The 17,513-nt window shown below is 41.4% G+C and overlaps 1 protein-coding gene across 2 annotated transcripts in view; it reads left to right on the top strand.

The window, feature by feature from the left end:
* prkd1 (protein kinase D1) overlaps positions 1-17,513 on the top strand; it is a 263,074-nt gene that overhangs the window by 100,032 nt on the left and 145,529 nt on the right. For both annotated transcript variants that reach the window (XM_075448220.1, XM_075448219.1), the window contains exons 12-14: positions 4,151-4,262; positions 5,309-5,361; positions 16,862-16,934. In XM_075448220.1, the coding sequence (XP_075304335.1) occupies positions 4,151-4,262; positions 5,309-5,361; positions 16,862-16,934 (238 nt within the window). The remainder of the gene's footprint in view (positions 1-4,150; positions 4,263-5,308; positions 5,362-16,861; positions 16,935-17,513) is intronic.

Here is a 17,513-nt window from a genome sequence, read left to right as displayed (position 1 = left end):
GAAGACACAGTAAGTAGACTAGCCCGTAATGAAGTTCAATAGTCTAGATAAATAAGCGTGGGGACGAGCCTACCTTGTATCGCGCGTGCACAATCGGTGATTGACAGGCAGCAGAGCCCAGCTCGTAAACCTGATTGGTTACCTTTTACCGGTCCGGTCTGCAATTTTGTAAACAAACCTGCTGGCTTTGGAGGGACCTAGCGGGACATATAGGGGACCTAGAGAACTCTTTTTTTTTTGTATTGGGGTATTTAATGTACTACTTTCAGAATCCCCGGACAGTTCCAGGCATTATGCTTGAAAAAGAGTTGCAGACTGCAGCTTTAAGAAGAATTGATTTTATTTTTCATTTTGGTTAAAGCTGCGGTCGGCAACTTTTTTTTAGTCATATTAGCTTGAACTGTCATGGGATTCTGGAAGTAGAATATTAAATAGGCTGTTTAGGAAAAATAACGAAATCTGTAGCTCCCTCTGAAGCCTGTAATCATGCTTGCAAAAATCGAGCGCTCCCGGCTGTTTTTAACCAATCAAGTTAGGGTGGAGGAATCCTACCTGTCAATCACAGCTTGTGCACACGCTGCTGAGCGTGAGTCTGCCCCAGCTTGTGTGCGCTCACACTGGTGTGAACTCACGTGCACAACCTCGTCCACAGAGGGGGAGGGGTTTGGGGGGCGATTCGGAGCTTGTTAGAGGTTGGGGGAGGGACCTGAAAGTTGTATCAGTTCGAATTTTCTGACTTTAGACTCGCAATTTTGAAAACCTGCCGACTGCAGCTTTAATTCACGGCCTCAAGCGGTCTGATAACCATGGGCACCACTGTTACCTTCACTTTCCACATCTTATCAACTTCTTCCCTTCACCCATGGTATTTTTTTTCGAGATTTCATGTTCCTTGTTCCTGATGTTGCTGTTACTTGGAATTGCTAAATCTATCACTACTGCCTTCTGTAGTTTGGGACTTCCAACCAACACAGATGTTTACCTGTATACCATTCCCACCATTTGTTAATGGTGTTTCATGTATGCAGTACGTGCCTACATCTTATTCACTACTATAATGTGGTGGACTGTCTCGGGGGCCTCCCCGGTTCTGTCTGCTGTGGTAGACCCCAGCTTTAATAACTCTTGTACTCAAGGATTGTTCTTGATTTGCCATCATTAATGCCTCCATGCTTTCTTCCAGACCAGCCTTTTTAAACAACTCATAGAATTCCTTAACCCTGTAAAACCCACAGTTGCAAATTTACAACATTACTTTGAACAATTCTAAAAAAAGGTCTGCAAATGTTTTTTTTCCTCAAGACAACATTTACATAGTTAATTATGGGTGCCAATGCCGAAGGCATTAGACACACATATTACTCTTGTATCAGACTCTTATTCTTCTTCCGTTTCCGTCATGAATTTCGGTGCACTACTAGTCTAGCACCGATGATCCGACCGGCATAAAAAGCACACCGCTGATAAGAAGCACACAGCTGCGTGCGCAACGACCTCGATCGGTGTGCAATGACATTTGGCTCTCATTAGTTGAAAGGAATTCCGGCAAAATGGGAAAAACCGGGATAATTGTCAATGGGAAAATGCATTGAAAAGCACTTAACGAGGGCTCAACGACCCGAAAATTATTACGATATACTAACCCTACAAAGGAATACTTAAATGTTCTGTATATCTGTTCAGACAAAGTGAGTACAAACACAAAAGTTCTGCTCCCAACTCTGCCCAACATTGCAAATTTACAACATTTCCCTAAAAACTTACTAAAATTTCAATCTGAAAACTCTTTAATTTCTACGTCAGAGGCCTCCTAAAACAATATCTGAGAGGTCAAAAAAGGTTTTGCTAATTTTTTTGTATATCTGGGTATCAACCACTTCTTCAATCTATAAATGGTACATGGCTTACAGAGGCTTATCTTTAAATTCAATTCAGTTAAATTCAACTGAATTCATCCATCCATCTTCTATACCTGCTTAATCCAATTCAGGGTCGCCAGTCCATCACAAGGCCACACAGAGACCAACAGGACAAACAACCATACACACTCACATTCACTCCCAGGGACAATTTAGAATCACATGATGGATGATGGGAGGAAGCATGCATGTGTAGAACATGTAAACTCCATACAGAAAGGCTCCAGCCAGGATTCAAACTAGGAACCCTCTTGCTGTAAGGCGATGGTGCTAACCACTACACCATTATGCAATTCAATGAAAATTATATTGCTGCAGTATTAATTCATATTAAGGACATGTCATAGGTAAGGTTTGAGTACAAAGATATAGAAAGATAAAGTTTGAGAAATATCTTCAGAGGCCGTCATCAATGGATTGAGGTCTTGTTTTTGGAGGGGTGGCAGTCCACCTCCTTGCCATGGCCGATGAGCCTTTGAGCAAGGCACAGTGCTCTCATGCCCATGCTCCCCGGGTGCTGTGAATGGCATCTGTCTCCATGAGTGTGTGTGCATGTGTGTTCAACAGGAGAAATTTTGTGTATTTCCCTGTATCTACATGACAACAAATATAATCTCAATCTTAGCTGATCTCACAACCAACAATTTAATATCTTGGGTGTAGAGATGTTCCTTCTCAGTGACATGTCCAGGATTACACCATCGAGACAAGCATTGTAATCCTCTTACTTCTCTATATGTAGTCTCTGTCTGCCCGTATAGTTTTAAAGCTGAGTCAAGAGTTGTTCCTGCAACCGTATCTCAATGATATAAATAATGTTTCCCTCCTGATATTCCTGCTGTGTCCATAACAGAGGTCCAAGCTTGTCCATTTTATCTGCCAGTGATCTCACATTTACCATGATGATCAACTGAAGAAATGGTTTAACCCTCTTTCACCTTTTTCTTAATTTTGTTCCTGCTCTGCACCATAGACACCTCCTCTTCAACCTCCTCTTGATTTTGGGTCTTATTCCAGGCTTTACTAGGGCTCTGGCAAGCTCAATTAGCTGCTCCAATAGGTTAACAACGTTCCTAACAACAGAAGTAGATACTTGCCAGAGTGGTTAGCAAAGTCCCTTCAAGCAGCATAGCATCCAAACCAGCATTAAAAATGTTTACTGCAACAGGCTGCCTGCTTCTAGGATGGCGCTAATCTGGAATTTAGAAAAAAAGTGTACATTTCCATACCAGTTGACAGTCCATGAACAACTCTCTGAGGCACTCACTAAGAAGTTCATCACTGGGGTCCATCTTCCTAATGTATTCCCAGATCTTTTGTCGTTTCATCCTAGATAGTGGCTCTGATGCTCACTCGTCCCCGGCCTTCCTCTTTTCACATCGTGTACAGTCTCAGAGTGTTGGCTGAAACACTTGATATATAGTGAGGAGGCTTCTTGTCTTGATATCATTGGCTTTGATCTGCTCCATTGACCATGTAATCATGCCAGTGCGGTATTTGATGACTGGCAGGGTATACTTGTAGATGGTTCAGACTTTATTCTTCCCATTCAGCCAACTCTTCATGACCTTTTTTACTCTTGGTCGGTACTTCATTGTTGCTGACTTCCTTGGGTCTCTTCATGGTTGCCATTTACTTATGGGACCCCAAAGTATTTGTAACTGTCTCAAATACCTGCTATGTTGCCTTCAACCCCTTCAGTTTATTTTGTAGATATCATTCAGCCACATTTATCTAGACCAAATGACATTCAGACGTTCTTTCTGTACAGCCTCATATCAGTGAGTTAATGTCTTGCTATGTGCCTCCTCATCTTATCCACTATGAAGCCCTACAGGACCTTGCATGTTGTACAGAGGCAGGAGTCACGACCCACCTTAGTAAGCCGTGACAAAAACAGGGAAGGACACACAAAATGCAAGCAATATCATTTACTGTATAAAGATATAGGTTAATCTATGACTAAATAAGCATCCGAGGATCAGCATTTCAGTAATGCAAGTGTGGATGCGTGATCAGTCTTATGTGGTGCAAGTGGTGTGCAGAACAAACCAAAGAGAGGCAAAACAGCAGTACAACAGACTCAGTTAATGGTCTACTTGAATTCAGTTTAAATGAATGTGCAAGTCAAAGATCCAAAGATTTCCTTTAAGTCTTCCTAAACAGAAATGTAATAACGAGCATTATTCCACAGGTATAAAATAAAAATTGACTGTACAAACTGATTCCAGGTCAGTGGTGTGGGGCACGATGTGGCTCGGATGTGGGAGATGGCCATCCAGCATGCTCTGATGCCAGCTGTCTCTTCAGGAGTTTGCTGCAGCTCCCATCACAGTGGGCACAGTAAGACACTGAACCACATTACAGCAGAGATGTGCACGTGTGATTTACCTTCAAACAAACACACAAAGTTTATCTTTTACTTTAAGTGAATTCGATCTAATTCAGTTGCTGTACCACTTATATTTTATTTTGAACATTCAAGTTATAATACTAATGAAATTGTGATCACAGTCTTACGTTTTGATTATTTGAATAAAAATGTTTTTGCATTTTAAAGAAACAGGATTGCTATGTTTCTTCTTTATAAACTAGTTTTCAGTCTATTAGTGGAATAGTAATTTGTCATTTTTGGAAAATGCATACATTAACCAACATGTAGCATTTCACTGCTGGATTTGACCTTGCATCCCTTTAGGTGCCTTAAAAATTGGACTGTTTGATGTAGTTGATTAGATTTTTGTACTGAAGTATTTTGCATACGATTTTTGCTTAATTTTTAAATGTCTTTATCTTGCCTCACAGCAGGATTTCAACATGATTGTATTTACTATAAGCAACATACATGCTATTCAGATATGATAAGTCTTAGAAAGATGAGCATGTCGGCCTTAGTGGAACTACTGTTGTGTATCCAAACTTTAGTCAAAATCTCAAAACGTCTCTTTATCCAGCAGTCAGTGTAGCAATAACTGTTGACATAGAAACAATATTAACAAATATTTTCTTTGTGAAAGGAGTCCTGAATGAGTGCAAGCTCATTCATTACTGCTTGAGTTTAAACTTATGCCCTTGCAGTCCCCTCAGATCTCCTCACATTGATGTTTCTTCTTGAAACTCATCAGAAACATTTAAGTTTTTAGCAATGTCAAACTTATTTGACTAGCATCTCAATTTTGGCTTTGTGTCTTTTCTGGCTGAGTCATTTGTTGTTACCACACAAAGAAAATACTTCAGTGAAGACAGTTTACTGTCCTTTAACAGAGGCCAATCAATCATATCAAAGACGGTCAATACTATTGATTGCCAGTGGTGTGATAATCTGTCTTCAATCATAAATGACTTTGCATAAAATATTTAGTGTGATAATGTTTGTGTCTCATCAACAGAGGAGGTTTCGATTAGTATTTCTGTCTCCAATTGCCAGATCCAGGAGAATGTGGTGAGAACCCCCCCCCCCCACACACACACACACACACACATTCAGCTGCATCACATAAACAGGCATTTTCATGGTCAAGTGAAAAATTATGTACACCTGCTTTTTATTGCTAAGATTTTGTTTCTCACTACAGTAAGGCAAGGTAAGTTTATTTGTAGAGCACAATTCAAAGTGCTTTACAGCTACATAAAATCACAAGAAGGCAAATAAAATCATTCCATAAAACATAAAAATAATCATTAATTAATTAAATTAAAAGCAAAGAGTACAGATAAGATACTTTCAGGTGTCATATGCACAGCTAAATAGAACTGTTTTCAGCCTGGATTCAAACATTGTCAGAGCTGAGGCCCGTCTCACATCTTCTGGAAGACTGTTCCGGATGTTAGGAGCATCAAACTGAAACGCAGCCTCATTTTGTTTAGTCCTGACTCTGGGCCCCAGCAGGAGACCCCTCCCTGCACCCCTCCCAATATATCCTTTAATGACAATGGAATGCACTGATTTGCAAATCATCAACTTAAGGCATTGTATCAAATCTTGTAATGAAAAATAGATTTCTTTTTTAAAGCTCATCTTTAGTTTTGACACTGGCAAATCTTTTAAAAACATGGAAGCGAGGGTACCGACTCACCTCATAACACAGCTACTGTAACTGTTTGGGAACTGAAAAGACCATTTGCTGTTATTTTTTAAATATTTAGCCATCACTGCTTGATAAATTACTTCAACTTCTTAACAGTAGGGGGTCTCAATTGTCATATGTGTCATTTCATAAAGCACCTAAGGTTTTCAATAAGTGAAACTTTGGACTGCAGACTCTTTTTATTGCAGTACCCTGATGCATAAAAGTTGTATGGCATTGGATTTTAAAGAGTGTCTCAGCTCTTCCAAATGGGATTGAAGTAATTAGAATGTCTTAAAATGATGAACAAAAATTCAAATATTACCATAAACCAGTGGTTCCCAAACTTTCTCTGCTGGGCCTGTTGTGGAGAAATTAGAGTCGAATCCCGCGTTGGTCAGCCGTCCATTGGGGAGTTTATTGAACAAACCGTCACAGCAAATGTGCATACAGAGTGTACAAAATGTCCACCGTCTTCATACTGTGAACCAACTTTATACTGGTTTAATCATAACATGCATGCGTCATCCGGACTCAATCTCTTCCTGCGACGCCGAGCGTCTGCCCTAAATGTAAACAGCCCATACTACCTTTTACCCATATTCATATGAATCAGTCAACAAGGCTCAGGATGTAACTAGGCCAGAAGTCATGAACATGTCATGACATCCTTCTCCCACATAGTCCCCCCTGAAATCACTTATCAGTGATTTAATAAAGAAATAATCTAAAATAAAAGAAAATCATCCCACATAGTTAATTAAGAATTAATTAACATAATGAACACTAAATTATTCTAATAATTCTACAATATTAATCAACGGGACCATTTTGAATACATGAAAAGGAATATATATATGTGTCTACTCGAATCATATTAAATGATTAACTTAAATTACGCAATATTGATTTCAACAACACTACAAGTTTTACATTGCCATCACACTTGTCCACTGTTCGCAGTGCATAGGTGCGAAAAACCCACCGGCTGCTACTTTCGTAACTCATGTTCTTATCTTGGGAAAATTCACCTATGGCCCCCCCCCACTGGCGACCGACCACTTTACCAAGGTCGCACTCCGAACAGTTGACTGACACAATTGGCAATGGACATATCAGTGATCAGTTTTGATTGATACTACACATAAACTGAATACACCACCTTCAAATCAGTTAATTACCGTTTTGTATCAAGTACAATACATAAAATTATGGATTATCACACAACAATAGTAATAAAATGCAATGTAATGCAGCTCCTCCAGTCCCGTCCCATCTCCTGTGCTCTGGTGTCATCTGCTTCTGGCCGAACATCCGTCCGGCTGGGTCTGGAACTGCTAAGCTAACTCTGGGAGGAGAGGTCGCCAGTACGTCACTCCCAATCAAAGAGATCTTCAGCATCTCTTCTCCCTGTCAGACTATACTTGGTTCCACCCTCGAAGAAAGAAACTTGTGAACCGTCCGTTGATAACCTTCATTCGTTGACCAGTTCTTCCCATGCGTTGGTCCTCAGACCTGGTCTCGCATGGTCATCTGCCTCCTGATTCCTTCCACTGTTTGTTTGAACATCACTTGCAGCAAACACCTTCTCAGAATGGGTATAATGCAACACACCAATAGGGAAACCATCCTCACTATCAACAATATTGCTATTCCCGCCTTAACTGCTATCGCTCCCCCTTCTCCCAAAATCCCAAACAGACCAGTCCACCACCGTTCACCTCCACCAGCATCACACGTCAGCTCCTCTCTCCGTTCTCTGAACTCCTTCACGGCCGTTGTAAACGTTCCATCAGCTGCAGTGTTCCCGGGTGTAAATGTACAACATTTTCCCCAACCATCTGGCACACACCATTTTCCCCTTCTAATATCCATTCTAAAACTTGTCTGTTCTACCAAGCCATCATATTCGTCTCATGTAGTTGTTCTCCAAAGCCTGCAAACCCTTCACTCGTGTAGCTACGAATTCCCTGTCGGTTGTATTATATGTAATTAGTCCATTCCCCATTTTGTTAAATATGATTCCCTGCAAACCAGCCTCAAATCCAGCTGCAATCTCCCTGCGTGCTTTGAGCTCATAGGAATCCCTCTCGGCTGTAATATAGCATCCAAGTAAACGTGCTTATCCCTGATGTAGCCATCACTAGATCTTTTAACTCTCCCTTTTTCCACAACCAAACCTCGCATCTCGTTTACCTTGTCATACACTATCACAACTGATGTCTTCCTCCTCACCAGTGCCCAAAGACCTATCCACCTGTTGGGTAACACATTTAACAAAACATGATCTCCACACATCCAGTAACTCTCAGCTACCGGGTGTGTCTGATCCCCGAAAAGATATAGAGTTAAAATGATCATTTCTATATTTTCACATTTTGATCCAAATAAATAAATCCCAATAAATCTTGTTTTCATTTAACAGTAGTACTACCTACGCGAGTTCCAAAAGCATTCAAACTCACCATTGTAATCTACTCTATAATCAGTGGGAGGCCCATCCTGTGATGTACTCAGATTAAATTCAGCACAAGAAGACTCAAATTTTTGGCCCTCCCTTATTTTGAAAATAACTATGTAATTTATTTGGCCCAAACATCAATCTGCACTTAATACCACACATAGGAAACAATAACCATTTATCCTCTGCCGATGTGAACCTACCTTCTCTGCCTTCCCGTTGCTGGACCACTGCACAGTCCCTGAAGGTGTGTGGCTCTGGAACAACAACAGGCAATGCTCCTGGAGCGTCTGCACATACGAGACACTCCGTCGCTGTCAGTTCCCTCGTAGTGTACCATGCCCATCTATACCACATATCCTGTGCTGCCTTAACCCATCTTCCACAGTTACACTGTTTTCCCGACTCCACCTGTGCATGTACACTCCATCTGTTCTTGGATTAACATGATTATTCTGTCCTGTAGTGCTAATGGTATCAAGTCCCCCTAGTCTTCCCCGAAAAATCTTTCTATTCTTACACCCATTGTGAACAACTCCTTCTGACCCAATCTGACATGATCTTACCAGATTGCCCCTTTGTCGTGGCGTCCAAAGGCGGTGATTTGGTCGTCTCCTCCACCGGACCCATGATCCACACTTCCTCAAATCGTTTATTCCATGAACTTAAATTCAAGCTTAGCAGATACCTCTTCACGACTAGCTCTCGTGTGTATTGCTGGCAAAGTTTGTGGCGTGGCATGGTCTGAGTGGGTGTGTATTGTTGCATTATACTCATCTGACCCAGGCTGGCTACTTCCCTGCGGGGTGGCTTCATCACGGGACCCTTCCAGCCTCTCCTGTCCGCGGGATCCCGTCCAACATCTCCAGGCTTCGTTCTCCTGAGCCCATGCTGTCGGCCAACACCCACACCTGGATGCTCATAAGTGTCAGAAATCTTAACCTCTTCCTTTTGTTCATCCTTTCCCTCGGACTTAACTCCGTCTGTGTCTTTAGTCCGAACCTTAGTGCAGTGATTCAAATGGTACCATGTGTTGCTACCTTCCACTTGAACTGCTGTTGATGTTGCTCGCACCATTGTGTACGGTCCTTTCCGTCTTGGCTCAAGCCACTTCCTCCGGAACACTTCGATGTGCACCTGGTCGCCTGGCACCACTGGCCTCTCGATCAGCTGTTTGAGACTCAAGTCTCTGGACTCCTCCTGTAGATAGATTGTTCTGTGGATTGCAGTTAGTTGCCTCATGTAAGCTGTCCACTCTGTTTGCACCTGCTCAAGTGGGAACTGAGGTGCTGGCATGGGTCGACCCGTTAGCATTTTATGCGGTGTTAGTGCGTGACTCTATGAGTCTGCATAGGACATCTCATTAGTGCAAGCGGCAAAGCATCTAGTTAGTTTAGTTGCAGCATAGATTCAATTCAATTTCACTTTCCAGGTTCCATTGATCCTCTCATGCATCCCTTGACTCTGTGGATGATAAACGGCCCCACAGCGCTGCTTGATTCGCAGCTGCTGCAGAATGCCTCTTGCACTTTTCTAAACAAACACTTAACCATTATTTGAGCTAATCTCTGATGGAAAGACAAACAGATGAATCAATTCTCTTACCAAAAAAATTTATGACTATTTATCCAATATGTATAACCAATATCCTTGTGATGGCGCGACCTCTGGCTCCAGTACCACCATTGGTGCCAAAACAGCAAGCTGGCACTTTGATGCTACTTTCGCTGCTTCATCAGCCGCGATATTACCTTTACCAACCATTTTGTTACCTCTATGATTATTTGACATTGTATCACTGCCAATTTACAATTTTCATGACTGCAATCCGCTCCTTCATTTGGACCTCCTGTCGCACTGGACTTCCGTCTGACCTCCTGAACCCTCTCTGCTTCATAACTGCTCCAAACGAAGAGAAAATATCATGAGCATATGCAGAATCTGTGTATACATTCGTAACCTTACCTTTCACCAGTCAACATGCTTCCGTTAATGCCTTCAGTTCAGCCAACTGTGCCGAACATGGCCGTTCACACTTCTCAGCTTTCACCGTCACAAAGTTTCCACCTTCCTGTTTCACAACTGCAAAACCTCATGATCACCCAAATGATCTCACAACATGATCCATACACAACATAAGTGACATCAGCCTGCACAAGTGGAGTTGTTTCTAAGTCAGGTCTCAGTTTAATGTATCTCACAGCTTCTGACACACGCTCATGTGGTTCTCCTTCAACTCACGTGGAATGACATCCGCAGATCCCGATGTAGTACACCTCTGTATTCACATCTGGATGTGTCAAAAGATGCACAACCTGCAAACATCCTGTCCGAGTCACAACATACCTCTGACTTATTAGTTCTGAAATCTTATGGTTTTTATTGGAGACATATAAGAAAAATGGCTTCTCATAGACTAGTGTTGGCCGTTTTGGATGACTTTTGCTAATTTCGTTTCAAATTTTCAAAGGCTAAGTTAGCCTCGGTTGTCCTCTCCAGTTGTGCTTTCAACCTTTGATCTTTGGATCTTTCATGATTCCTTCCAGAGGAAGCGCATTTTATTGCATAATCCTCCCAAAAGAAGATCATACTTGTTGTATTTTAATTTTACTTATTTGTTCATTAGTTATTTATTTATTTATTTTGGACATGGCGCTTTTCTTACTCCCTCCAAGTGGGATGGAGAGATATCAGTAATTCCCTATGGGCTAAATAGATACTCTAATTCAGACTATCAATGCTAAAATTTAAATTAGAAACTTTGTTCCGTTCAAATTTTAGAACTTCGTAATAGTGGCACATTTAAATTTTAAATTCAGAAACTTTGTTTTGTTGTGTCCTAGTAACAGTGACCTATTTAAATTCAAGTTTTAGAAACTTAGTAGTCGTGATACATTTAACTTAAAAACTTTGTTTTGTTTTGTAGTGATGACACACCTGAGGGCGGTTTTTAAACCCTTTTGAGTACGTCTGGTGTAAGTGTACTTCTTACCTCTATATGTCAATGTAAACCAATACTGGGATTCCTCTGCCAGAGGAACGCCTTGGACCTGCCGGGCCACTTGCTCCGCCCCCCAGGGACTGGCCACGGTCCTGCCGAACACTCGGGTTTCTCGGTGCTCTCGGACAGCTGTAAACAAAGTGTCCCCTCTCGCCACAGGCCCAACATGCCCCCGAGGACCTTCGTCCTCCAGGTGCACCTCTTCTTGACCTTCGACAGGGTCGACGATGGACTTGCCCCTGTGACGGCTGTTCAGCGGCCCCCGCTGTCATGGCCTCATTTCGTACCTCTTGCTTCGCTTGCAGTTCTTCTAACTGCAACCGTGCAAGTTCCCTTTGCATATCCTTCTCCTGCTCATTCAGTTTCAGTTCTTTCCTGTATTTGTTTACTGCATGCACCACGTGGTCTCGGAATTGTCCATGTGACATTGAATTCAGCCCCACCACATCCTCCAGCTGCCCCTGAACTGGGGCAGGCAGAGCCTCTTTGATGGAAACTCTGAACAATGTCACCCAAGCTGGGCTCTTCTCGATTTCTCCCTCAGACTCTTGTCTCCATTTCTTCAATTGTTGTGCAATGTACACAGCCGGACTCTCTGTTCCTGACAGTGGCTCCCCCTTTAATGCTTCGAGGTCCACTCCTACAGGAAACTCAGCTCGTAACGCTCTCCAGAGTGCAGCTCGATATGCATTAAAGTCAGTTCCATCAGCTCGGTGGCTCAACATCCAGCCATTCTCACTGTGTCTCAAAATGCCCTCCATGGTAGAAGTTCCAAAACACAGTGCCCACACTGCCTTAATGTGTCCAACAGACAACAGTTTATGCACAGTCTCTTGTTCAAAAGCTCTTATCCATCTACTTGCACCTCTGTGAATGTCCGGCAATCGAGCAACCAGCCCCCCTAGGTCGAGCGTCTGCCACGGCACATACTGTCCCTGCGTCATTTCTATCAAACTCGCTGCTGACGCTGTTGGACTCTTATGTTCTTCAGAAGATGCCTTTTGAACTGGAGATGCCAGTTCTGGTGATTTTTGGTATTGTGGGAGCTGTCCCCTTGCCTGATCTGAATTACAGATGGCGTCTGGCTCAGGAGCTCCATGACTGCTTGATATAGCTATTTGTAGTTCTGGACGTTCATGAGATATTTTATGATCTTTTATTTCAGAATCTCCTTGTATGTTTGCTGCTCCTGGCAGTGTTGGATATAGCTCTGCATTTTCAAAGAAATGTAAAACTTTTAATTCAAGCTCTCTTTTTTCCTGTCTCTTTTTGCTTTTGTCCTTTGGTTTGTAAGCTTTAATCCTTTGTTCCATAATCTTACAGGTAGTTACATTGAAAGTGCCACCTTTTGGCCAGGGTGAGACTTTTTCTTTTTATTTACTTATCTATTTTCTAAATTTCCCTTATTTATTATTCGTATTCCCCCTTTTTTTTTCTTTTTTTTTTTTAAAGTCAATTTAAATGCACTAATTATTTAACTCTAATCAATGCTAATTTAATGCTCGGCTAAATTTAGCTTAGATGCAGCTAATTATTGGATTGGATGTTGTCAATGCTAATGTTAAGGTTAGCCTACGTTAGCTTTGAAAGCTTATGCTCTAGGTTGTTTTTTTTTTAAAATTAAATTAAACCAATGTTAATTCAATGTTAGGCTAATTTAGCTTTTTGACTTCTGGTTTGGAGTTCGGTTACTATTATTGCTAATGTTAATGTTTGCCAACCAATGCCAATTGATGTTAGCTTCCTAGCTGTTGCTAATAAATGCTAACCTATTGCTAATTAAGATTTAAACCAATATTTGCCTTATTGCTATTGCTAATCAATGCTAATTGTCTTTCTGATCAATGCTAATTATGGCTAATGAAATGCTAACAAATGCTACTAATGCTAACCAATGCTAACTATTGCTAATCAATGCTACTTATTGCTAATCAATACTAGCTTCCTTGTTGACCAATGCTAATTGAATGCTAATTATGCTATTCAACGCTAGTGATTGCTAATCAATGCTAGTTATTGCTAATCAATACTATTGATTGCTAATCAATGCTAAACAATGCTAGTTATTGCTAATCAATACTAATTATTGCTAATCAATACTTGCTGTATTGCTAATACTACCCAATGTTAATTTATTACTAATCAAAAGCTCAGTTAATGCTTACTCTGTATGAAGTGACTCAGGCTAAAGGCGTTGCCCCAACTTTTGCTCACATCCGGATGCTTCCGATCCAATCCACACACAATGTCCTCCACCAATCCAGATGATCCAATGTACGTCACAGCTACGTCAATTCTGACCAATGAACTAAAAATATTTTTTGACCAATGAAATCTGAACACACCTCTAAATCTATCTCCAATGAAACACGTCTACGACAGTAACTTCTAACCAATAAAATATGAACCCACCTCTAAGCCTGCCTCCAATGCACCACGTGAATTTCTAACAAATCAAATATGAACACACCATTACCTCTACTTCCTAGACTGTTATTAGCTCCTCCCAAGCATAACAATTGAACCAGACATAACAATTGAACCACACCCCAACTCAAAATGGCGTTTGTCACACTTTTTGTTACAAGTTGAGAAAAAGGAGGAAATACAAACTTTCAGCTGGACAGAGAAGAAATATAATTTAACACAGAAATAACAGTTGCACTATTCTTCACCTCAAAATGGCGTTTGTTAGGGAAGAGAAAGAAATACAATTTAACACGCTGTGGACAGGGAAACTACAAATCAAAAGATACAGAAACAATGCATAAGCGAAACACTTTCTTTATCAGGAATGTCACATTCACGTCGAACGACGTGATGAATCGATGGCCTACGGACAGAACCTCTTCCTTAGGAATTGCGAAACCCTCATTACTCGACTGATAACAACTCCGCAATTAGCACATTACCTAAAGAAAACTAATAATTATTACAGTTCAACCATAAATTGCCCCTGGAAGACACAAGGAAAGAAAGTGTGATCACACACGAACATTTGAAGCAGCAGGAAACTCTCAAGGCCAGAGCACGCGCCCACACACCAGCCGCGGGAGCGCGCAGCACCCTCTGTCCCCCTGAAAGCCAAAACACCTTCACTTGCCTGTTGAGAATAGAACTTTCGAAACTTAACACCAATCACAGCAGTATTCAATAATAACAAGATGCACTCAACGAAAATGTAGAGTCTTAAAGAAAGAAACCCACAGTGTTTAAAAATAACAGCACATTTCGGCAACAACACCTTATTTCCCCAAGTTATTAATGCAGCAACTATCACAATTAAGCAGATTATACCAATGAAGCAAATTATGACCATAAAGCCAGTTATAATAATGAAGCAAATCTGAGTGTAAATTAAAATACTACGAATACTCAAAAGTCAAGGGATGATATGAGTCAGAACCTTTTCTCTTTTCTTCTCTTTCTTGATTCACACAAACATCAGATTTCACACACACATTGACAGACAACAGAGACCGGTCCCACACACTCATACCAAGTCAGTCGATCACCAAATCGGTCGATCAAAGTTTTGTGTCAGTCACCGTTCAAATCTTCACATTTTTAAATTATCAATATCTTTCATTTAGACTTTTAATTTTTCAGGAGATGTTGGTGTCGGCAATATATGGAATACAAAATGTGTTTTCCCTACAAGCCTTGTGATATGGTTTCTTGACCAATGCAGCAAATGCTGACGTGTATTTATCAGCTTCGCTGTGACCTCTTAATAAAAATCTCCTGTGGCCAATTTCATAAACGAATTTGACTTTTCTTCTCCAAATGTCTTTATACTGAGGTCTCGGATACTCCAAAGAGTTCTAAGCAGATATATAAAATGATATAAACATATATACTTAAAATGTGCCCGTATAGAACTGGAATTGACTTTTTCAGAGTTTTCTTGAACTGCCGTTTTGATTCCACCTCCAAACTTTTATGTTCGCAAGTCAATCAATTACCAGCATTCGTCTACTCCTTGACTAGTGAAAATAACTTTCACATATATTAATGACTAATGCGAACCATAATCCCACGGTAGCCCGAACCCCCCATGCATAAAAGGTCGGCCGTTGGCTTTATGACATCACTATGAACGGGTGATTTCCACCCTGCCCGCTCTAAAAGCGTATCTATTATTCCAGTTTAAACTCATCGATTTATTCCCTGCCCGAGCATTAGCGACTAGTCCTTCTTAATTATCACAACAATACATCAACACAATAGCCCGACCAACTGCTCACAGCTGTCTGCTTTACAACTCACATAAGCTGCTGTTCACCCAATTTTATCTCAATTAAAACACTTGGCTCCCCTTGGCCCACAATTTCAACAATTTCAGCAGCCCCTCTGCGCAGAAGTAAACAATGGAAGGGCTTACCGTGTGCAGGATCCGTCTCTCTCCTGTGTTCTTTTAAATTTGGGGAAGCCGGAAGAAGCCGTCAGCTGTGCTCCACTAACCGAGATCAACTGTGTAATGGTAGGAACAAAATCCCACCTGCCGGCTTGTTACAGCTGATGTCGGTTGTCGGGGCACAGAGGACACGCTCCGCCGGGATCCAGATGCAAACTCTCACGAATTCGGGGTCACCATTATGTTGTGGAGAAATTAGAGTCGAATCCCGCGTTGGTCAGCCGTCCATTGGGGAGTTTATTGAACAAACCGTCACAGCAAATGTGCATACAGAGTGTACAAAATGTCCACCGTCTTCATACTGTGAACCAACTTTATACTGGTTTAATCATAACATGCATGCGTCATCCGGACTCAATCTCTTCCTGCGACGCCGAGCGTCTGCCCTAAATGTAAACAGCCCATACTACCTTTTACCCATATTCATATGAATCAGTCAACAAGGCTCAGGATGTAACTAGGCCAGAAGTCATGAACATGTCATGACATCCTTCTCCCACAGGCCCCCCTTTATGACATAAACTGCAAAATTCTGTTATGTACCACATTGTAATTAATACATTTGAGCATTTGCCAGCACGGATGCAGCTTTAGTAAAAAACGACTGTTGAGCACGGCAGTTTACGAGTTTTGTCTGAAAAACTCAACTGGCTCGTCTTTGTGTTCTGAATGTCTCCAAGTGGCGTCTTAGCTTGTTTGACTTCAAACTGTCACAAGCTAGCGCTTTAAGACAGACACACTGCGGTCTCTCCTAATTCAGCCACATGTCATCATATCTTCTTTTTTTGCCAAATTGCTTTGGAAGCACATTTGGCAATGCTTCATCCTCATTTACGTGGGAGCCCCATCAAAAACTTGTCCATGTTATGCTAGCAGTGTCATTTATTGATTGATTCATTCATGCATTCCACCCGTGCGCCCCCCTGCAATTGCTCTACTCTAACATCTTCATTGATTACTGACTTTTTATTCTAACTGAGTTTATATTTTTTCTAGGATATCAACTCAGTGTATCAGATATTCCCAGATGAGGTTCTTGGCTCAGGACAGTTTGGCATTGTGTATGGAGGTAAGACATACCTGCAGAGAGACATTATTAGTAGTAAAGTCGAGAAAAAGCATTTCCAGATCTCTGTGACTCAAACATACTCATCAAGCTATTAGCCCAGATTCAAGCCGGGAATCTTCTTTTTATGAGACAATGTTATGTTAACTCATTTTATGAGGCAATGACTTTAATGCTTCCTGCTTCGTCCTGCTTACTCTACTTGCTCTCTGCTTGCTTTGCTTATTTTATTGATTTTATCGTGATTTTTTTCCCCTTTTTTTCCATGTGAGCCTACCTGCGATAGCTTCTGGACACTTATAAATCTCTGGGATTAAAGTTTTTTTTAACAGAAACAGCAACATTTTTTAGAGTTCTTTATCTTCAGCGCTCCGTGTGCGTGGCCTACACACAGCTGAAGCCTGATCTACAGTGTCCGGGCACCTAGCATTCAGCTAAAGCTACCTAGCCTGGAAAGGTGCTAACCATTAGGCTAACTAGCAGCAAGATGCCTCCCTTCTCCACAGATGACTACTACAGCCTCCCGCAGAAGATTGCAGTACTGGAGACAAAAATCCATCGCTTAGAAGTAAATGTGGAGAT

The sequence above is a fragment of the Odontesthes bonariensis genome, chromosome 17 (genome assembly GCF_027942865.1).
Source record: "Odontesthes bonariensis isolate fOdoBon6 chromosome 17, fOdoBon6.hap1, whole genome shotgun sequence".
Taxonomy (NCBI): domain Eukaryota; kingdom Metazoa; phylum Chordata; class Actinopteri; order Atheriniformes; family Atherinopsidae; genus Odontesthes; species Odontesthes bonariensis.
Note: the sequence above shows the minus strand (reverse complement) of the source record. Positions and strands in the feature narration are given on the sequence as shown.